The 23,775-nt window shown below is 37.0% G+C and overlaps 1 protein-coding gene across 4 annotated transcripts in view; it reads right to left on the reverse strand.

Moving 5' to 3' along the window:
• The window catches only part of trim9 (tripartite motif containing 9), a 35,046-nt gene that overhangs the window by 8,548 nt on the left and 2,723 nt on the right, over window positions 1-23,775 (reverse strand). Inside the window, exons 2-10 of one of the 4 annotated variants that reach the window (XM_067421011.1) lie at window positions 16,479-16,574; window positions 16,271-16,393; window positions 11,963-12,073; window positions 10,107-10,260; window positions 9,839-9,984; window positions 5,101-5,239; window positions 3,135-3,173; window positions 2,582-2,885; window positions 2,253-2,357 (exon numbers count right to left, since the gene is read on the reverse strand). In XM_067421011.1, coding sequence (XP_067277112.1) covers window positions 2,253-2,357; window positions 2,582-2,885; window positions 3,135-3,173; window positions 5,101-5,239; window positions 9,839-9,984; window positions 10,107-10,260; window positions 11,963-12,073; window positions 16,271-16,393; window positions 16,479-16,574 — 1,217 coding nt within the window. The remainder of the gene's footprint in view (window positions 1-2,252; window positions 2,358-2,581; window positions 2,886-3,134; window positions 3,174-5,100; window positions 5,240-9,838; window positions 9,985-10,106; window positions 10,261-11,962; window positions 12,074-16,270; window positions 16,394-16,478; window positions 16,575-23,775) is intronic. The other 3 variants (XM_067421013.1, XM_067421012.1, XM_067421014.1) reach the window with 3 other exon arrangements.

Raw genomic sequence — 23,775 nt, forward strand, 5'->3', positions numbered from 1 at the left:
TTTTCTTCACAAATCAGCGCAAATACAATTTGAAGCAAACTTCAAATTTGCAGCTTATAATTTTTAATAACAATTCCAAGTCTCACGCGAGAACTCTGGTCTGACGCACACGTGACCTTGCGTTGTTTACTTGTCACATCGCACGTGTAGTTGGGAAACGTAGTTTGTGCACCGGAGAGAGAGAGAGAGAGTTGTCGGCGATTGTTCCTCCTGTACAGTCATGCAGTGTGAACTCCTCTGTCGTCAAACCATGGTGCAGTGTGAACACAGCAGTGACTGAATGATACCCCAGATAGTCATGCAGTGTGAAAAGAGCAGTGACCCGACGAGTTTGAAAATCGTGCTGTCTGAACTTGGCTTAAGCGCACGTCAGGGCCTAAAACATTTCTTCTCCACATGCTGGATTAATGGATATTATGCCCGGGAGCATTCACAACTTTTAAAAAATGTGGGTCAGGAAGCGGTTCGGGTAACGTTACAATATTTTCTTTTTTGCGTTCCAAGTTGCGGGCGGGTTAGCTGAAAACGTCAGTGGGTGCGGGTTGTTTATACATTGACCCGTGCATCACTGGTCCCTACTCAAAGACCCTCAACAGTTGGAAAGGTTCACTCCTCTGAAGAACCTAAAGGCCTGCTGGAAAAGGAGTTAGCTCTTTTAGTGTCAACCACAACCAGCTGTCCTCATACTAAGATCTCAAGACTCAGCACTTGCCAAAGTCTGCAAAAAACACAATCGACTTAAGAGATCAGTCTGAGGCTTGTCTAGAAGATATAAAGAAGAATTCTAGGAATCACACCTAGCGGTTCTCAGGGAGCCAAGGACTCAAACTGCTGTATTCAGACTAGGATTTGCGGACTCCAGCACTCCCAAAGGTGCTTTACAACAGGAAGGGTTCGCAAATCTGGGCCGAATGCCACATCCCATCAGGTTCTAGATTGGAAAAGCTTTTCTCAGTGAACAGAGGACCCATTCTTAATAGAATGCATCAAAGCTTACATTTAAGATATTATTCATTTTTGCCATTAACATCATCGTCAACATCACCTAAAGGCCCAATGCAAGTGTGTCTACACCCTCTGTTACCCAACTTGGAAGGTGAAACCGGCACATCAAGGAGAACGTTTTTCTCTTTCTCCCCAATGTCAGCCAGGTTCACCCACAGATGTCTCTCCTTGGCCAACATTGCCGGCATTGATCGAGCCAGGACAGCCAGATCTGTGATGCCGTGTAGCTCGGCCACCACCTCAGGGGAAAGGACCCTGGTCCAGATCCTTTCAGCAGACCAGGCTTTTATGTCTGCAGTAGAGCTATTGTGTGCAAACCCCCCACATTCTTTGCCAGCTGCCGCATATGCCCTGCCATTCAAACGATATATGGTACGCAGCAGAATGAATAATCAGGTTGGAGCCTTCAATGATGATTCCTCACCTACTGAGAGATAGTTGGCTATCTGTTCAATGGATGCAGGATCACATATCTGTGCTTGCACATTCTTTCTACATTTGCATAATTAGCTTGATGAAAGAGATGAATGCGGGACAAATATGGTTTCTTTCATGATCTCTCAACCTCAGCATGGAGATCCAGAAGAAACAAAAGGCTTACGTGAATGGGACAGTTATATCAGGACACAAATCGCTTGTCCAACCTGCCACAATCGATCTCTCGTCTTTCGTACCTCCAAGGGAGATCTGGTCTCTCTGTGGCATGGGTCATAACCTCCAGAAGCGCCTCATATGCAGGGCTCCTAGGCTCGGAAGGCTCACTAGCTTCTTTGCCCTCCTCAGCCACATCCTGCTCATCCTGGCTGCCAGCCAGTAGAACGCTATTCTGGATCGGGTGATGCAAGTGATAGCACGTCCTGATCCAGAAATTTGCTCAAGAGTAAGAAAGATCCATACCTTTCTCAAACTCTTCAGCCAGCTCGATCTTATTCTCTGCTTTGCCTCAGCGTTCAAGGGACTTAAGCCGCGGGGGCGCAAACACTTGTCCCATTTTCCTCAAGAAAAGCGACATGAAAGGAGCTTCTTCATTGAGAAACTCTCACAGTGTGCGCATTCAGCCCCCTCAAGGACTGAATGAAAATCATGTGTCCTTGGGTGTCAAAAATCTCTGACACGGAGGCACACACTTCCTGAAACGTTTGGCAGTGGACTCCATTTTGAAAAATCGCCTAAACACGTTGCAAACAAATGGCTACTGAAGACAAAGAAGAGAATGACATGTACTACAGGCGCCCTTTTATACTCACGGTCGCACTGGTAGTGATGTCATGGACTGTTGTCGGCCAACGAAATAGTCGCGTTTTAACACGTGCTTCAGACACCGGTCATGCTGGAGCCATTCCTCATAGCGCCTTGTTCAGACACAGTGCGAGTTCCCATTTGAAAGGGAAACAGGTTTAAACCATGATTTTCAGTTAGATCAATATAAAAATGCACTTTAAAAAATAAATGACACGATCGTTTTCAGTGTACATCAATGAGAAAATTCCTAAATACTAAAAAACTATATTTTCACAAATGTTTAATTGTGGTTTGAGACCACAAATAAGCACTTATAGACAAAATTCATTCATACCGGTTGGTGTGTGAGTTATTATGCATGAACCAGGAGCGGTTGTTGTCCACATACATGGCCCAGGCTTTATCATCCTTCCCCAGCATCACGTCCTTCATGACATCAGCCCGGGCGATCCCAAAGGCAGGGTCAGGGTGGTTGTCATAACGATCGATGGTCATCTCCCAGTAGTGCACACCACGAGAGAACCCTGTGTTGCCCATGACGACACGGTCGTCGTAACTGTTACACGTCACCGTGAGGTTGTCGTTGGACAAGATGATGTCAGGGTGGGCCGATGCAGTGTCAAAGGTGAACCAGGCAACTGCAGAAAGAGCACAAACACATACAGTCATAAAGCGTGGTTGAACATCGATATACAGTAAGAATGAAAGTCCAGATGAGTTTAAGAACACAGAGACACTGCAAATCTACCTGGCAAACACACTCACACACACTCTCTCTCACACACACACACGCACACGCACAAGCACACACAAACATATACAAGCAGACAAGAAAGGGTGTATGAGGTTAACATAATCATGATGTTCAGATATTCAGGCATTCATACCTGCTGGCAGAGTTTTAATACCATATGAAGGTAGACTCACTGAAATCAAGAGATAGGAAGAGATGGGAAAAGAGCGAGAAAAGGTTGGATAGAAAAAGAAAAAAGGCAGAGGAAAGAAAAAGCAGAGGTGTGGAAGGAGAGAAAAAAGAAAGTAACAGAATTGGGTACTGAAAGAGAGGAAGGAAAGCAGCAGATCAGGGAAGCTGGATTTATTCAGCGCTCACAAGTAAAGAACAGTTATAGAGCGTCAAAAATGTTAACAGGACATTAACAATGATGTTAATTTATATTAGTATCAGACATACAAGACCTCACCACAGCAGACTATCAGGGTGACGTCACTGGCACTTTCCATGAATAGGGTACAAAAAGAGCCTGAAAGCTTATATTATATGAGTTGTTTTATTTTCTAGTTATTTTAAATTAAGATTTTACAACACTGCAAACCAAAATTTGGGGCATGCAGTTTAAAACCATGACTTGGTTTCATTATTTTCTAGCAATAAACATTTCATCCAACGCTTGATTTGGGTGTGCAAGGCTCTCTATCTCTCCATCCATCCATCCATCCATCCATCCATCCATCCATCCATCCATCCATCCATCCATCCATCCATCCATCCATCCATCTATATATACACAGATCAGGCATAACATTATGACAACTGACAGGTGAAGTGAATAACACTGATTTTTTTCTTCATCACGCCACCTGTTAGTGGGTGGGATATATTACGCAGCAAGTAAACATTTTGTCCTCAAAGTTGTGTTAAAAGCAGGAAAAAAAAGGTTAAGCGTAAGGATTTAAGTGAGTTTGACAAGCGCCAAATTGTGATGGCTGACCGACTGGGTCAGAGCATCTCCAAAACTGCAGCTCTTGTGGGGTGTTCTTGTTCTCCAGTGGTCAGTATCTATCACAAGTGGTCCAAGGAAGGAACAGTGGACCGGCAACAAGGTCATGGGTGGCAAAGGCTGCATATTGTTCAAGGAAGTTAATGCTGGTTCTGACAGAAAGGTGTCAGAATAAACCATGCATTGCAGTTTTTTTGCATATTGGGGCTGACTAGACGCAGATCAGTCCACCACCCTGTTTAAGCAGGATAATGCGCTCTGCCACAAAGCAAAAATGTTTCAGGAATGGTTTGAGGAGCTCAACAACAAGTTTGAGACTTGGTCTTCAAATTCCCCAGATCTCAATCCAATCGAGCATCTGTGGGATGTGCTGAACAAGTCCGATCAATGGAGGCCAAACCTCGCAACCTACAGGACTTAAAGGATCTTGGTGCCAGATACCACAGCACACCTTCAGTGTCTAGTGGAGTTCATGCCTCGATGAGTAAGGGCTGTTTTGGCAGCAAAAGGGGGGCCAACACAATATTAGGGTCATAATTATTATGCCTGATAATTTCAAATATTGTTTTAATAATAAGATTTGACCATTTTAAATTGTAGCGATAAACACTAAGATAAACCTATTTAAAAATATTTTTTATATATTAATGAATTAAAATCTATTCATACAAATATTAAAAAAGTTTAACAATGAATTGTGAACAATGTTTTTTAAATTTTTGAATCTCAATCTAACAGATATTGATTTATGATGCTGTCAAGAAGGTCAAAACCTCTGAAGTGTAACAGGCTAAAATCCCCAATGTAAAGGGAAAAGGGCATTGAAAACTAAATACTTTGCATGCTGGTTTAATATTAAGTAAAAAAAAAAAAATGTTGATCAAATGTATCTGATGGTCGCACAACAAAAATGTAGGCCTTCAAGTCATTAAAAAAGTCATAAGATACCAACATATATATCTCCTATTTGTGGAAACTGCCCACTATATTGACATTACTAATACAAGTCTGTTATATTATTTTGCACTGACATGCTCAAGCTTCCCTGTGCATTAAGAGTGACAGTATTCAATAGTAAGGAGTGTGAGTGTAACAGTGAGAAAACATCTCTTACTCTCTGATGTCTGCATGACAAGCGTTTTGCTGTACTGGCCGACTCCACTGGAGTTAAACGCTTTAACACGGGATTTATAAGTGCTGTTGAAGTGCAGCCCATCCACAGTGCAGATCATCTCTGTACCAACATACACTTCCTGTAGAATACAAACTCCAGTTAGTAAACAACCTTACTGTAAACTGCCTACAATTTTTAAAAACAGAATACATGAAATACATTCTGTTTGAATTGCTAAAAAACCGTTTGATATTACTTTCGGTTCATTGGTCACACTTTAAATGGAAGGCCAGTTGGAGTGCATTGCATTGTGTAATATAGTATCCAACAGTCTGTTATAAACTACATTATGTCAAAGGAATTAGGTCTAGCTGAAACTGGAATTATATTAAAATCAACTCTTATATTTCAGAGTAAGAGTAGAGTATGCAACCAGGTACTGCATGCATACAGAAAATGTAACTACTTTGCATAGTATGCACATTTTCTGTCAGGGTAATTTGCTAGTTAATGCTGATGAATGTCTTGGGAAAACACAATGTAATACTGCTGCTAAAATCTACCCAAAAATGGAGCAAATATAAAATCACATGAACCTGGCTTTCTAAAATAAGAGCTTGGCCTGTTTAGAGGATAGTTGAGTGTGTGTGTGTGTGTGTGTGTGTGTGTGTGTGTGTGTGTGTGTGTGTGTGTGTGTGTGTGTGTGTGTGTGTGTGTGTGTGTGTGTGTGTGTGTGTGTGTGTGTGTGTGTGTGTGTGTTTGTGTGTGTGTGTGTAGGTAACAATGTGTCTGAGGGAGACTATTTAATTAAAATGTTATTTTAATGCTTATGGTGTAAGTGTGGATGTGTGTAGCTAATCTCAGGAGATTTATTTTGATTATGTACACTACCGTTCAAAAGTTTGGAATCAGTATGAAATTAATTTAGAAATTTAAAATAAATAACACTTTTATTCTGCAAGGATGCATTAAATTGAACAAAAGTGATAGTAAAGACTTTTACATTGTTACAAAAAGATTTATATTTTAAATGAATGCTGATCTTTTGAATTTATGTTTTACAAAAAACATTAAGCAGCACAACTGTTTTCAATAATAAGATAATAATCTTGTTTGATGATAATAAGAAATGTTTCTTGAGCAGCACAATAGTATATTAGAATGATTTCTGAAGGATCATGTGACACTGAAACTGAAGTAATGATGTTGATATTTTTTTATTGTAAAAATAATTCAAAATATTACTGTATTTTTTTTAGCAGTCTCAGTGAGAGACTTTTAAAAAAATTAAAAAATCTTACCGACACCAAACATTTGAACGAAACTGTATGTAACCAAGAAATAAAACGATCTTCTGATCTACTCAGATGAATGTTAATACCAAGTGTAAACAGCCAATGAGTGATAGTGGTTGTGTAAATGTATATATATATATATATATATATATATATATATATATATATATATATATATATATATATATATATATATATATATATATATATATATATATATATATATATGCGTGGGTGAAGTGGTCCTCAAATATATATATATATATATAAATAGATTTCTGCAGTGGGAGGCATGAATCATCTTTAGACTCAGGCATTTTGTGGCAAATATGAGATGAGACACCATTGTTGTGGACTTGACTTCATCTAATGGAAATACAGGCATGTCCCTCGCCACTCAAATGAACATTACACATTCTGACAGCCCATAGCTAAATGTCAAGTCCATGTTCAACAATATCACTTTATTAATACAATACACACTGACATGGAATGAGTGTATAATTGCGTGTGTATTATGAGCAATGTTCTTTCTGAGTAAAACCTCTTTCTTTTGGACAGATCATTCAGCCGGCCGAGCAGAAACATCACATCTAACAACCATGCAGTGTTCACTGTGTCCACTTCGAGAAAGAAAAATAATACTAGACAATAAATAAATAAATAAATAAACAAACATATGGCCTCTGTGGGATTCAATTTGTTTGGAAAAGTCATCACTATTGCAAATTTGCTTGGTGCTGCTTTATGCTGCTATGAAATCTCTGTACGGTTTTAATATGTGGTGCTTTTATCAAAAAAGTAATCATCCCTGTGTATTTCCACACAAGATTTCTACCGCACAGCTTCAGTCCTGTACTGAAAATATATGTAATAATGTGTGGAGTTGAAATGCATGTCATTCAATCGAGCTCAAATTTAAGAAATGCAAGCTTTTTAGCCTCACGTATTTTTGCATTCTGCACAGAAGTGTTTTTGTTGTGTGTAGAGAAGCAACATGGCCATTCGAACACAGGAGGTATGATTTTTGAGCCAATCTTGAACTATTTTTTTTTTTTAAATTGCTAATTGTTCTAGGTAAAAAAAAAAAATTTCTTTAAAGCTGCAGTCCATAAATTTTGCCTCTTTGTCTCCATCTCTGTTTGAAACTTGCAATTGCAGTTTGTGGCAAGCAGCGGGGCGAGGGGCGGCGAGAGCGTGCCGGTGACGAGTGGTAATGAGTGCCAGCTGCGCGACACACCGGTCTCGTCTCGCGGCCGAGTGACGGGAGCATAAAAGCAGGAGCGAAGGCAGCGAATGACGAGAGAGGACCAGGCCTGGATTTTATGTTATGTTTTGTTTACGTTCTGTTGTGTGTGTGCGGCAGTCGTCCGTGAGGGGCTGCCCGCGGTTTTACTTTAGTTTTGTTTATTTATTTTGAAATTAAAAAGTTTGTTGAATGTTTGCCGGTTCCTGCCTCCTTCCTTCCATCAACAAACCTCGTTACACAGTTATTTGCGGAATTATCCTCTTCACGCGTGTTGTGCACGGCTCCTCAGCGCGGATGAATCTAATTGTGGCAAGACAAGGCAGAGGGACCGTGAGAGAATGGCGTGAGGCCGGTGGCGTTATTGATAATGCCGCAACGGTCTCGTATCTCTCTCGGAGGATGCATAAAATGGGGAGCGACAACAGTGAAGGACCAGGCCTGGATTTTACAGTGTGTTTTGTTTATGTGTATGCTGCAGCCGTCCGTCTGTCTTTGAATGTTCACTGGTTCCTGTCTCCTTCTTCCCATAACAACAGGCTGCTTTACACTAATGTTTTGAGGAGTTTTTTGTGGCTGACTCTCAGTCACTGCACTGGTTTGGATACTGTACTTCGGAATCAAAGATTCTAGGTCTTCGAAGTATAAGAATTTTCACAAGAAAATGTCATCTGAACAAGTAAATAACATGTCTGCTACTTTTGTTCTGACTAACCGAGAAAAAAAGCACTACAATAAATACCAACTACCAATGTACGCTACCAATGGTGATTTCATCTAACGATCGCTTAGCTCATATCACATCAAACCGTGCAAACAAATATTATTATTGGTATACTTTGTTCTCAGATTGTTAATGTTAAAAACATCAGGATTGTGTGACTAAGTGTATTTAGTGTATCTTAGGGTTGACCTGTTGATTTCAATTTCTATACACTATAATCTTTTGCTTTTGACTATGGGTGAATCTCCAGTTGTCACTGATGATTGTCGTTTGGACCTTTCTGGATTACAATCCGCCATCAAAATGATAAGTTTAATCACACCAGCTTCTGTGAGAAAAAGCTGTAAATGATCCGCCACCTGCAGCATCCTCACGTGATGGCCTACTAGCTGATCTCTTCTTTATGTATACAGATGTGGCGTAATGACGCAAAGACGAATGGCGCCATGCTCGAATTTCCCGCAGAAAACTACCAGTACCACTCAAATTATAACACGTTATTACAAGCTTACCGTTGTGAATCGGCTAAGGTGAGCAGATCGTTTTGAACACTGGCTGGTTATGTACTTGCTCAAAATTGATTTTGGATCCGTTTTAACCAAAAAGTTACAGACTGTAGCTTTAAATGGCTTGGCAGAAATCACACATTCACATATGTGCAAGTTTGCAGTCTTTTCTTCCATATTGTGTCTTATTTATCTAGAAGAGAAGAGAAGAGAAGAGAAGAGAAGAGAAGAGAAGAGAAGAGAAGAGAAGAGAAGAGAAGAGAAGAGAAGAGAAGAGAAGAGAAGAGAAGAGAAGAGAAGAGAAGAGAAGAGAAGAGAAGAGAAGAGAAGAGAAGAGAAGAGAAGAGAAGAGAAGAGAAGAGAAGAGAAGAGAAGAGAAGTCGCTGCAAGTGTGAGGGACGTTATTTTGATTAAAGTTATTTTGATTAAAGTTATGAGGGCACGGATAAATAATTTATAATAATAATAAATATAAATATTACATATATTCTGTGATATTAGATAACAAAATAAGAATGTATTATTTCATGATGACTTTAAGCTAAAACTTGTTTCCTCTGCCCACCCTTTTCATGATCCAAATATAAAGTATTTTCTCTTGGAAAATGCATGCTGATCACTTGCAGACAAGAGAGGCAGTTTTGATTGATTTAGAGCAGGGGTGTCGTATCCTGATCCTGGAGGGCCAATGTCCTGCAAAGTTTAGCTCCAGGACAGTGACCCTCCAGGACCGAGTTTGGACACCCTTGATTTAGAGTCACACTTGAATAACACATTACATTCAACCAATGATCTACTAAGCTGTTAAAATGAGTTTTTTCATCTTTGGTCATGTCTTATCTTTTCTAGAGAACAAAGTGAGGCAGGACGGCACTGGAGCCTCTTGAAAGAAAAGGACCAACATGAGTGAACACTGCGCAGAACACTGTTTTGTTGAAATCTATATCTGTGTGCATGTGACACTCACTCTGAACTGGCCTCCATTCCCATCATCCAGTTCTAGAATGTAGCCGTCCACAGCGATGGTGGAGAGAGGCGGCTGCTTCCATGACAGAGTCGCACTGTTGGTTTGAGTACAGCACTCTTCTAACTGAAGAATAGGAGCAGCTGGAACTACACAAAGCCACAAACAAAGACAGACAGGGTTATTTTGGGACCAGTGTTCTGTCTTACTGTGTCATTAAGGAATGCCATGGAAAAATGAAACACACCCAATCACACACACACACACTCACCCTTCATCTGGACGAAGTCTAACTGGTGTATGGTCTGCAGCAGGGGTCCGCTGTCCAGCGTCAGGTCAAAGTCACTGCTCATTCGAGGGGTCAGAGAGCCCTTCCCCCACTGATTTTCTGTCATATGGACTCGTCTTATCAGAGCATCTGAGATCTACACACACACACACACACAGATTGGGATTCAGAATATATTACACGGTATTAAGTCAAATTAATGAAGTGTCGCCATTATGTAAATGTATGACCTTCTGTTGATTTAATAAGAGTCAACAGAGCAAGAAACATTCTGTGATTAGAAAAGTTTTGGAAGGCAAAGTGTCATTGAGCAAGAGTGCCTGTTTTTGAGAAAAACTAAGTCATACACACTTTTTGCCGAATGCACTTCCATGAACTTTCCATGCCATTTACACTAATTTTTGAGTATTTAAAAAGATTTTTTTTTTTTTTTTTTTTTTAAATAATAGATTATAAGGATTTCTGGGCAGATTTCCATTATGGACATAATTTTAAAATGATAGACTTAAATGATTATACAAATTAGTGTACAAAAGTCCCCAATAAGATCCTCAACAGACATATTGATGAAGTCACACTGGCTTACATGCACGTTTTGCATAAATACTCACAAAAAGCAATAGCTAGTATTCTAATTTAGACACACTGATATTAAAGTTCTGGCAAACAACAATAATACAATTATTTTCATGTTATGGTAAATAACTGATGAATGTCTGATATTAACCTTTATTATTGTAATACTTAAAACTACACTGTAAAAAAAAAAAAAAAAATCAGGTCTCCAATTGAAATTTTTCTAGTGACTGATATCACATCTACATTTTTCAGTTGGCCAAATTGATTTTCTGTGAATTAAATTGCATCAATTCACAAAAATTCAATTTGGCCAACTGAAAAATTTAGATGTGATCAGTCACTAGAAAAATTTCAATTGGAGACCTGATTTTGTTTTTACAATGTAGTTTTAAAAACACTATTTTTAATAAATAAATTAAAAGTGAAACAATCAAAATGCTTCACAAAATGATACAGTATGAATTAATGGTTGATATTAAAATTATTTTTGCATTTAAAAAAAAAAGATTAATATATTATTTTGTACAAATTTAAAAGCTAAAAATCTAAATGCTTTTATGTGAATGTAGGCATCACAAAACACAATAATAAAATGTTATATTAATTTTAAGAATTGCTATAGATAACAGTATTAATAAATGTACTTATTAGTGTTTTAAAAGAATAACTTCAATGAGCGTTATGATAGCATAGGTAATAAAAAAATATAAAAACTGATGAAATGAGCCTACACACACACACACACACACACACACACACACGTGTGTGTGTGTGTGTGTGTGTGTGTGTGTGTGTGTGTGTGTGTGTGTGTGTGAAAACTTTTTGCTGCCACAGAATAAAAAAATTAAAAAGAAAATTGCGACTTTATATCTCACAATCCTAACTCTTTTCTCACAATTGCAAGTTTATATCTCACCATACAATTCAGACTTTATAACTCGCAGTTCACAACAGTGCAAGTTCCCAACTCACAATTACAAGAAGAAAAGAAAACCATGGAATTGTGAGAAATAAAGTTAGATTCAATCAAATGTCAGATGTAATTTTCTAATCTCATTGACCATTGATCATGTCAAACTGATTTGGATCTTTCCACGGTCAGAGAAAATGCATGAAGTGACTACGTGTAAACAGGTACAAAAGACATTCCCATCCATTAACAGTTTCATCAGATCTTTCTCTAGCTCGTAAGGGTTCTAACTTTGCGACCCATGTCAGCAGACGAGCTTCATTAGTGTGATATTAAAAGGGTCAGTGACCTGCAGGAAGCCGCTGGGGTCGTTCTCTTTGATAACCTCCAGACAGTATTCCATTAGTCCTGTGGTCTGCCTCAACTTCACTGTGCAGTGAGATATCTGATCACGAACCACCTGAGATAAAGAGGCAGAAAGAGAGAGTAAGAGAATAATCCATGGAAACTGTGGTTGGGTTGCTAGGAAACAGTGGGTCCAATTGTTAGCATCCTCTCTGAGCAGGCAACACATCACTGACCTTTTACAAAAAAAGAAAAGAAAATGCACTTCATGTTTGCGTATTCCACTGGATGAATGTATGTCCCTCCTTCTACTTAAACCCACTGGCTACATCCCCTTTACATGATTCACACGTACACACTGACGCACACACACATCCTCCAAAGCCAATTTTCCTATACAGAAAGGAATCAAACATAAAACACTTGATTTATGAAAGGCAAAAGAGACATTCAAATCCAAACAGAATGAGACAGAACTGTACAGAGCTGAAGAAATGCAGTCTCATCTTGCAAAGCCACTGGACAAGAATCCCGACATCTTTGTAACCATGGGAACAGGCCTGTGGCACCATGGAGACAAGAGAAGAATAGGCCTACATAAGATGCCAGCAAAAGCACATACTACTAATAGTATTGGGGAGACCATTTTTCTCTTTCCCTTTACACTTATAGTCTTTACTGGCATTAGATCATGTGTGAAGGATCTTTTCAAAAATACAGGTAAATCGGATCTGCCAGTTTACCAGTATGAGAAGAAGGAACTTGTAACACTACCAATAAATTAACGGTATGATGCGTGTGTGTGTGTGAACAAAGGGTGAATGCCAAACAGCTTCATAATGACACGCATAAGTGCCCTGCTCACTCCAAAGTCCCCACTTCAAGGGCTCTCCGAATAGGGCATAGGGATGCTTGCTTCCGATTGGAATTTCTAAAAAGTAATCTTAAAGTAATCAGATTATATTACTTTAAATTTATAATGTAAAGGATTACGTACTAACTACAATTTTTGTCTTGTAATTTGGAATAAGTAACCGACTACAATTTGTATGTAATCTACCCAGGACTTATACGCTATGGATATCTGTGACCGTTGTACCACATCTTGCAGCTTTTTCAGGCGTGGTCTACTTTTCCTCTGCAGTTGGATACTACAATGTGTGTCTTGTGTTTTTAAGAGCAAAACTACATTCTGTGTGATCACCATCTTAATCCTGTCACTCAGGAGTCCAAATATTTTGTCAAATAGAACTGATGAAACTAAAGCGCTTCACCTCGCGCACGCGAATAAAGACAATAGTGCAGAGTTTAAAGATGATTTCTAATAAATGGCATCACAGAATTCACCCGTCTTTTGGTGCTGATGTGTGAATTGTCTCTAAATGGTAAAAAGCCAGAACGACGTTGTTTGTGTTAACAGCATATGATATTTGAGTATTTAGCAATAAAGTCGTTCTGGTAATTATATTGTAACTTACTGGGATTACTGCGTGAAAGGCTAATAGTATTGGGGAGACTGGATCATTTTAATATTACGTTTCCCTTTATAACTCACAACGCTATATAACAAACGTAACAGTACCATTCATTGTTCTGTATTTAAAAAGATAGATGATATCAAATCGAATGCAAGAAATCCTCACAAAATATAATTAAATATGATTACTTACAATATTAAATTTGGTTTGGAATTTCACTCAAATTTTAATTTTCTATAGCTTGAAGAAATTTGGACTATTAAAATAATAATAATAATAATTATAATAATAATAATAATAATTGAATTAAACAGCAAAAAAAGTAATTAATGATGGTGTAAAACTTCAAAGAAATTGTGAGCAGTAAAATATGCAAATACATGTTTTTTATTAACTACCCACTGGCACAGCCAACAAAATCAGGGTCAAGTTTGTGCATTAGTTGTATAATGTTCCTAGAATTCATAAGACTGTATAAAAGCACACTGACTTGCCGTTTAATTACTTGCCATTTCATAGCTGCATTTCAACCAAAGAGAATCACAGCACACTAACTATAGGTGCAGTCTCAGTGGAGCAGCCTGAAACCCAGAGTCTTAGTCAAGGGCACAATGACTCGAGTTTAAATCTAAAATCGTTCTGTTAATAGCCCAGATTTTTAACCATTAAGCTGCATTCCCCCTATGAAAGCAAACCTTTTCAAATGCCATACAAGCTTGGGCTAGAAACAGGCTGATTTAACACACCAACAATGGCTGCTGATTAGCCCTGCTGCCTGAAGCATGAATCTATTCTGATTCCAACTTTGGCAGAAAAGAGATTTAATACATTTTTAATGAGAAAATAGAAAATACCCATAGTGCCCAGTCATCTGTTGCCCTAATACAGAACTGCGTAGAGATTTCCATGAAATCAAAATGTACAATTAATATTTTTGTATACAATATTGCAGTATTTAAGTTTTTTAAATGCATGTGCCCTTATAATCTTTAACGGCACAGTATGTAAAAGGTCTCTTATTCAAAACAATAGCTAAGGTGTAGCTTGATGATGCCGTGAGTAAGCATGGAATCGTGAGAGTTGTGGTCTTCATCTCCACAGCCGATGTAAAGCAATCCGATGGGACTCAGACAGAAATAATGTTCATGGGTGAGCTAATTTATTCAAGTTTAAGGTAACCCTTTAGATTACAGCCTAGAGAGTACTGCTTTACTAAGTAAAGCGAATTTACAAAGTAACTTTGGGTGTAACTAAAGTAAGTACGTGTAGGTATAAGGGAACAATATGTAATATTTGGGGAATAAAGGGGTGTCTATCAGGAAAATTAACAAATCCTTTATGCTGTAAGGATTTTTTAATTAAGGGGTAATTATCTGTGTAGTTAGAGGGTAAGTGTGAATCTGCGGGTGTTTGTTCCATTCTTGTTTCATGTAGTTACAGGGTAAGCACAATAAAAAAAAAACATGTACAAAATCTGACATCACTCTGAAACATTTATTTCAATTCATACTTACCCTGTAACTACATGAAACAAGAATGGAACAAACACCACTTTAATTTACAGATTAAACAGACGCAAGTACCTACTGAATTACTACTCAAACAGGTACAACCGTGGCGTAACGCAGCGTTGTTTTACTTACAATCATACTCAAATACATTTATGTGTGTTGAAAGCAATATCATAATAATGTGTGTTCGCTTTGAGACACTTATCGCACATTACAGTAAGCTAGATCAAGATTACAATATCATGCTAGTAAAATGGCATGTAATTCATTTTAAAACATTGAATGGTGGAGATACATTGGAGGCTCTTTCTGATCATACTATGTTAGCCACTTGTCAAAATAGCATTGACTCCGAGACTCACAGTAATTCAAGAAAACAAGTCTAACTGTGTTGAGCTATATAACAATTATTTGTTTTCTGTCGATAAAGGTATCCATACAGTTGCTTACTTGTCTAATAAAATATATATATATTTAAGAAAAACCTGGATATGACGTCATTGAAAGGCGACTTGAAACGGGGCAATAGCTGATTTCTCTGGATTTAAACATTCTTGGAAACATTTGGGATGGTGTAACATAGGTCAACAAAATATATAACATTGTTTTAGTGTTTTTGGATACTTTAAATTGTGCCTTTAAACAGCCTGTCACTCATACACTGTAAAAAAAATGGTTGGTTTTTGTAGGTTTAACTTAAAAAAAGTTTAGAATCTCAAAAAAAGTTCGAATCTCAAAATTTTCATTGCATTCACTCAAAACGTTAATTTCAATGAACTCAAAATTTTAAGGCAACCAGGTAGCTTTTTTTCTAAATATATATAACTAATATATATAACAATAAAAAAACACAGTGATTTAATGATTGACAAAATACAAAGTCCAGCCCTTAATTTTTTTAAAAAGAAGATCAGATATACTTTACAAAAAAAGAATATTACTTCTGTAATAAAAAACATTTAATAAACTAAACTAAACAAGTGTTTTTCTGTAGTTCTATTCTTATAAAGCTACTGAAAATGAAATAAAAATAAATAATTCCCCTTGCTTGCAATAATAAAAAATTGCTAATATAACTTTATTCATCAGTTCTATTAGCACATACTAAAAACCCTCAAGGTGGCCGTCACTAAACCTCCAATTAAAATATCAAATTGTGATTTGGGTTTTTTCCAATCTTCCATTTACCTTAAAAATACAACAGAGAGCTGCTTTCTACTTTGGTGGTTGATTTATATAGCATAAATTAGCTTCTCAAAAGAGGAAAGACACCCAATAACTGTTTTTAGAGATTCTTTGTGTTTTGTGTGTGGTTGTGCTTACTGAGAGTTTGTGTTCATGTTCTTTGGTAACTCTGCTGAGAAGCTGAGCTTTCCTTCGGTTGAGAGCTTCAATCAGAGCATCGCATTGGGCGACCAAACAAGCCTCGAATTCAACTCCATTCTCCTAGAGGATAGAATCAGATCATATTACGAGTGCACTGCATTAGTGTGTATCAGTGTACAAGAGCTAGTGTGTGTTTTTGTTGTACCTGTATGTGTTGTACCATATTTCTGAGCTGCACCAGGAACTCTTTGGCCTCTGTAGCCCGATCAGACAGAACATTCAATGCTTGAGAGAGCTGTCCCTGGAAAGATGAAGACAGAAGGAGAGATATGAGATGATACAGGAAATAGATGCAGAGCACGTGAACTTTACCTAACTAACTTTACTAAAGCTTGTTCTGCACAAAGGATGAATAGCATAACAACAGCCTTATCATGGATGAGTATAATATTTCTATAATATTGTGAGTAAATAATCATACAAAACAAGTATTGTATTTTTTTATTATATATATAAAAAACAATACGGTTCAAAAGTTTTGGTTCATTAGGATTTTAATGTATTTGAAAGATGGCTCACATTTCACATTTATTTGATTATTGTGAAATATTATTACATGATTTAAAATCTTTTATTTATTATAATCTCTTTTAAAATGTAATTTATTTATGCAATATTAAAGCTGAATTTTCAGCATCATTACTCCAGTCGTCAGTGTCACATGATCCTTCAGAAATCATTCTAATATGTTGATTTGGAACTCAAGAAACATTTATTATCAATTTTGAAAACAATTCTGGAAAGCATGATAAAAAATGTCAGGATTCTTTAAAAAATAAAAAAAGTTTATTTGAAATGGAAATCTTTTGTAAGATTATAAATGCCCTTACTGTTACGTTGGATCATTTTATTGCACCCTTATTGAATAAAAGTATTAGTTTCATAAAAATAAAAAAAACTGGCCCTAAACTTTTGAAATGTTATGTATATGTCTACAATATATATCAGTGTGGACTTTATCCAATTCATTTTATTTAGAAATGGTGCTTTGTTAGATTTCAAACCATACGGATATTCAATGGTTTAGCCTCATCCTTCCCTTGGGTCATTTTGACCCGAAACACTTTTTTTAAATTTTTTTTAATTGAGAGCTTATCTGAGTGATTCAAGACCCTAGGACTTTTGTTGCACTTGAACCACCAATAACCAATAATCATTAATCATTAATCATAATCATTTAAACTAAAAACTTATTTAGTAATGTCTACATGTGTATCTGAATGCATATTGAACAGGAACTGACTTTAGGACCCAGCGGAAGAGCTCATTTGCTCCATATAAAGCTATATGGCCATTAAGTCATGAAATATTGTTATCTTTTTTCACAAGAGGACCGCAAAGACACCCAATGTGAGATATTTTGACTGAATTAAAAGGGTTATGCATGTAATTGTGAATTATTTCAAATTGAAGAATGTGTTTAAAATTACTATTTATTTATTTATTATTTATTGATCAAATCTAATAATTAAAAGGTAAATAAAATAAAAATAACCAAAAAATTAAGTATAATTTTAGGGCTTCGTGTCATTTTGACCCACGAGGGAAGGATTTGTTACAAAGTGCGAGAGTGAGGATGAGGTTTAAAATTTAATCAATTTTTAATTTATGAATATAATAATTTTTTTCAATACTCTTAACACTTTATTTAACAGTTTAATGTTCAGTTCAAACTGCTGTAACAGGGAATCAGGGATCTATACAAAATCTGTTTGAGAAAAAAAGTTGAGAGAGAGAAAGTGACATAATTTATGAGAGGTTAGTCATTAAATCTGTCATTTAAAAAGTGGGTGAGAGAATAGGAAGAGGTTTGCATGTGCGTATGTGTGTGTGCGTCAGGCACAGCCAAAGGATGTTGCTTTAGAGTGGGAAAATATCCCATTATAAATGTTCTCACATTGCTATGACAACCATCCGCCGAGAGACCTCCACTTTCATTTGTGGTCTGTTCTCAAACGAGGAACAAAAAATGAGAGAACAAGGGATGAAACACAGTGCTCCAAATTGTACTCAATGGCCTACATACTACATTACAACCCTATACGCCACAGCATTACACTCAAGAACATTACATACTAGAGACCTGTATATGACAGCCTTACACACTAAAGCCAAACACATTACAGCTTGAACCCCTACATACTAACAGACTAGCCCCGTTACAAACTAAAGTCCTACAACAAGAACCCAGCAGGGGCAGTGTTAAAGAATCATCCTATCTTAAAGGGATAGTTCACTTTAAAATGAAAATTCTCTCATTCTTTACTCTCCCTCAAGTTGTTTCTAACCTGTATGAATTTCTTTCTTCAGCTGAACACAAGGGAAGATATTTTGAAGAATGTCAGTAACCAAACAGTTAACTGGAGCCATTGAGTTCCATAGTAGGAAAAAAATACAATGGAAGTCAATGGCTCCAGTTAACTGATTGGTTGCTGACATTCTTCAAAATATCTTCCCTTGTGTTCAGCTGAAGAAAGAAATTCATACAGGTTAGAAACAACTTGAGGGTGAGTAAAGGATGACGTAATTGTCATTTTAATGGTTACTTTAAATCTCTCCTAAATGAGAGGTGAAATCACCATGTTAAAAGAATAACACAGGATTCTAGTTAGGATGGTTCTGTAATAAGGGCCCAGTTGCTAGAAACCCATTATTATTTACATATTTTTTCCATTATTATTTACATTTTTTTTTTTTTACATATTTAAATAAGGCAAAGCCATTCTTTTTTTTACTTGGTCAACTTTAAGATTTTTCTTTCATAAGAAGTTAGAAAAAACAACAACATTCAAAATACACATTTAAGTGTATTTAAACACACTTGCACCAAACTTTCCAGTTTTATTATAAAGGTTTTTACTTCAAATTCACTTTATATAACATTTTATTTCTAAAATATGAATACAGTGCTTTTTTTCTCTCTGACTGTTGACAGTATTTTCTGATTTACAGAGTAAGAGATATCCAAAAATGCCCCCTGTAAAATCATGAGTATGTCAAATAAACGAAACAAGAATTTTGAACCTGGCTTCATCCAATGTTCAGATTTACATTCTGGAAATGTATGCAAATTATTGCAAAAATTATGCTGCCCTCACGTGCTATCGGAATTATCGTAAATACTAGTTTCCTAGTTTAAAAATTGGACTTGAACAGGTCAAAATTTGAATATGATGAGCTCGTAATCACGACTTTAGAAGTGGGAAGTAGGACATTTCCGATAGCACGTGAAGGCACGTGAAGGAATTAGAGCATACCTCATTTGCAAATTTAAAAAAACTAGAAAATATGGTCAAATCTAATTGTTTACCATATTCACCTGTCTTGCCTTAAAGTAAGAGTTGTAAATGTATTATGTTTTTATTTTTTATTTTATTCACATATCACAGTTTTACACACTAGAATACTAAAGCCCACCATATCACTGCATTACACATGACTACACACTGCTAGTTTGTCAATGCAATGGAAGACCGGGTCGGAGTGAAGAAAACAACAGAAGTTTTTGAGTAACATATTCAGAAAGTCATTTTTTCTGTATTTCCACTTGGTTGTACAAGAGACTTAAAGAGTTTTACAAGCAAATCATCCATCTTTGCTGTGGAAAAGATAGAAATCATCATTCTATTTAAAATATGTTTTATCAAACATCCATTTCTCTCAGAATAGCATTTCAACTTTACTAATAAGCTTTAGTAATGTATCGTTTGTACAAAATCTAATGCTTTTCACTGGAAAAAATAAGACAAACTGTATTGAGCTATATAACAGTGATTAATTTTCTGTCGATGAATGTATCCAAACAGTTGCTCACCTGTCTAATAAAACACATAATATTTTAAAGCGTCTTTGTTGTTTCCATGGTTTCTATACAGAAACATATTCCGTTTAAGTAAAAAAAAAAGTATAGCATCAACACTCAGGCCCCATTTCCTGCTTGCTGTGTAAGTGTCTGTGTATGTGGCACAGAGAGATAGATGGAGAAAAAGAGAGAAAAAGAAGCATATGGTGCCCTGAGGCTAAAGCAAAACTACAATCTGTTTAGTGAATGACGAGCAAGTGTCTGCAGTGCGGAAAGAGGCCATTTTCCTCTGATATGAGGCCAGCTCGCCAGTGTTCAGTGAAAAAGCTACAGATGGGACCGTAGTAGAGGACACTGATCCAAGATCTGCTATGCATGAGTGTGTGTGTGTGTGTGTGTGTGTGTCCCAGGTGCTAAAAGGGGGAAGCCGTATTTGGGTCTGCTGTAATGCTGCTGCTGTCCCAGTTCAAACTGATATTACGCAGCCACAACATCACACATAAAGATCTGAACAGGGAGTGATGTAAATGAACATAAAATAATGTAGCACAACAGAATAATGCAGTTTGTGAATTGAGGGGGCGGTCATTCAATGTGAATCGTTTCCTAGTGCCTTTCTGATCTCAAATCTGTCTGCCCATGAAAATGTCTCCTTATTTACTACAATACTAATAAAATAACAATACAATTGCAAAATAAAATGCAACCACATGCTTGAATGTATATTTTTCAAATGTACTACTATGTAAATGTATTTCTAAGGCAAAAGTAATTCCTCAGTCAATATTAGATATACATAACTGCTCAAAAGGTTTGTTAATGATTTTGAAAGAAGTCTCATATCGTCATAAAGGCTGCACTTAATTAATCAAAAATGCAGTAAAAACTGTAATGTTGTTAAATGTTTTTAAAAGTAGTATGTTCCTGCAATGGTAAAGCTAAATTTTAAGCATTATTTCTCCAGTCTTCATGATCCTTCAGAAATCATTCTAATATACTGATTTGCTGCTCAAGAAACATTTTTTACTATCAAAATTTAAAACGGTTGTGCTGCTTAATTTTGTGCAAACAGTAAAAAACTAAAATATTAAGCATTAAACACTGATAATTTCAAAATTGAATGACGAATAGAAAGTTAAAAAACAGGATTGTCACGTTTGATCAATTCAATGTTTCTTTGCCGAATAAAAGTACTGCTCTAAATATAGTAATCTTGATAGATTCATCTAAAAAATGTCTTTCAAAGTAAATCGTACTGCCACCAAACATTTGAATGATAATGTAAATATACTGACCTTTTTCAAATATTTATTTAAAAAAAAATTAATTTCCCTTATTTTGACATTTTTTTTATATGGATAATGTTAAAACACTTACATCTGGTTTCACAAACAAGGCTTAAAGGAACAATCCAATTTTTTTGAAAATAGGCTCATTTTCCAACTCTCCTAGAATTAAACAGTTAAGGTTTACCGTTTTCGAATCCATTCAGCCGACCTCTTAGCCTAGAAATCTAGATGCACCCTAGCGGCAGCAAATCTAATCTGCCCACGAGTGTCGTCTAGCAACTCTCAATACCCATCTGAGCTGTAAACGCCAAACTCTGGTCAGGCCAATCACATCGTGTATAGAGTCGGTGAGCGGGGCTTAACATAATGACGGCAGAGTTGCGTTTGCGTGCTTCTAGTAAACACAGAGGCTGGCGAACGACGGTCATTTGAATCAGCTTTGACCGCGACTCTGGAAGACTTGGAGTTAAGCTTTTCTCTGAGAAAAGAACGGCGCTGAAGTCATTCTTAAGAAGGGAAGATGTGTTTGGAGTTTTGCCGACTGGATATGGCAAATGTTTAATCTATCAACGAGCTCCGTTTCACCTTCATTGCTCTGGTTGGTTGTAGCGCTGGTAGCACTATCCTATCGCGTGCAGAGGGAGTTTGAAAGACAACCGTTTATCCCGCCCCTCGGATTGAGCCCTGTCAATGGCGAGTTTCCAGACCATCTTGATGTGGGTCTGGCTTGTCAGGATACCGGCCTCTAGATCTGGCTGTAGAACTTTTGGTAGAGCTTAACATAGATAATTTAATCTGATTGGTTATGTTGACGGAAGTTAGCCTATTTTCAGGCGTTGCATAATATCATTGCGCCTTCTGCACCCATGGTACGGCAGCAGAGTTCCTTGATTATTATGCAGGAATGAGAGTATAGTTCCTCATATCGGTCTAGAAAATCACAGCTTTTAATTTTCCGTCGGTCTTAATACACAATGTAACTACAGAAGGGTCAAGTTTTAAATAGGAAAAATATTAAACGTCTTTGGTCATTTTTGAGTGAGATGCTAACGGTCTAATCTGATTCAATTATCTATGCTAAGCCATGCTAAAAATGCCACTGCCATATCCGGAGATCGGTAGACAGGGTAAACCCAGCCTGATCTGCCGATGATTTGATTTTGCCCTGCAACTCAATCCATTAATTTCTACTAATTCTTATACACTTTTGTGGGAACCAATCACAGACTGGCTTATCCACCTGGCTCACTATTACCGGGTTTAACACGATAAAGGCTACAGAAGCGATGGGTCGTTGCCTGTTGATCACACCTTTTAGTTGTCTAATTGGTTGAAGGACTATCCAATTGCATACAGAGCCATTTGAATAATGTTTGTTTATCACGCCTTTTGTGCAGTAGAAATACAGAGCAGACCCCCCAGACCAATGTTCAATCTTAAATTGAACTTGGTCTGGTGATAGCCAGACAAGAAGATTGGCTGAATGGCTTTCAAAAACGGTACAACTAAACTATATAATTTTAGGGGAGTTTGGAAAATGAGCCTTTTTTTCAAAAAAAGTGGAGTGTTCCTTTAAGTTAGCTCCAGACTAAAATGCATAATTAAGCTTTTTTTTAACTGAAGGCAACTTACACTCGCATATCTTAAAATATGTGCCATTGTTTTTTCTCAAGATGCACACCAGTAATGTTTTTTTTGCTACGGCCCGTTTATTAAAGCTACTTATCGGTAAATGCCCTAATTGAACTAAGACCTAATCCTGGCTTAATCTAAACCCCGTCTGTGAAACCAGGCTTAACTGTACTCACACGTAAAAGTGGGAGTTGATACTGTTTCCTATGCAATGATGTTAGCCAATCATTAAAAGTGTCTGTTTACTGACAAGTGTTAAAGGAGCCTCCCCTAAAAAACTGATAATTTCAGACAGAGGGTCAGAATGAATTATTTCATTAATTAATTAAGACCTTTGTTCACCTTCAGAACACAAATGAAGATATTTTTGTTGAAAGCTGATGGCTGAGAAAGGCTTCAGAAAGGCCTCCATTGGCATTCAGTACATTCCCACTCACAAGACCAATAAAGGCACTAAACACATCGATAAAAAGTCCATCTCACTGCAGTGGCTGTACAATAATTTTCAAATGCGACGAAAATAGTTATTGTGCACACAAAAATCAAAATAATGACTTTATCCACCGAGTTATTGACGTGAACTCGACGCATGCCCGAGAATATGACGCAGCTCCACCGTTCAGATACATGACCCAGAAGCGAAGAGGAGCGCCACTATCACGTGAGTTCCAGGTGAGTTCACGTCAGAGATCTACAAGGAAGACAATAACTTGGCAGAT

The sequence above is a fragment of the Pseudorasbora parva genome, chromosome 17 (assembly GCF_024679245.1).
Source record: "Pseudorasbora parva isolate DD20220531a chromosome 17, ASM2467924v1, whole genome shotgun sequence".
NCBI lineage: Eukaryota > Metazoa > Chordata > Actinopteri > Cypriniformes > Gobionidae > Pseudorasbora > Pseudorasbora parva.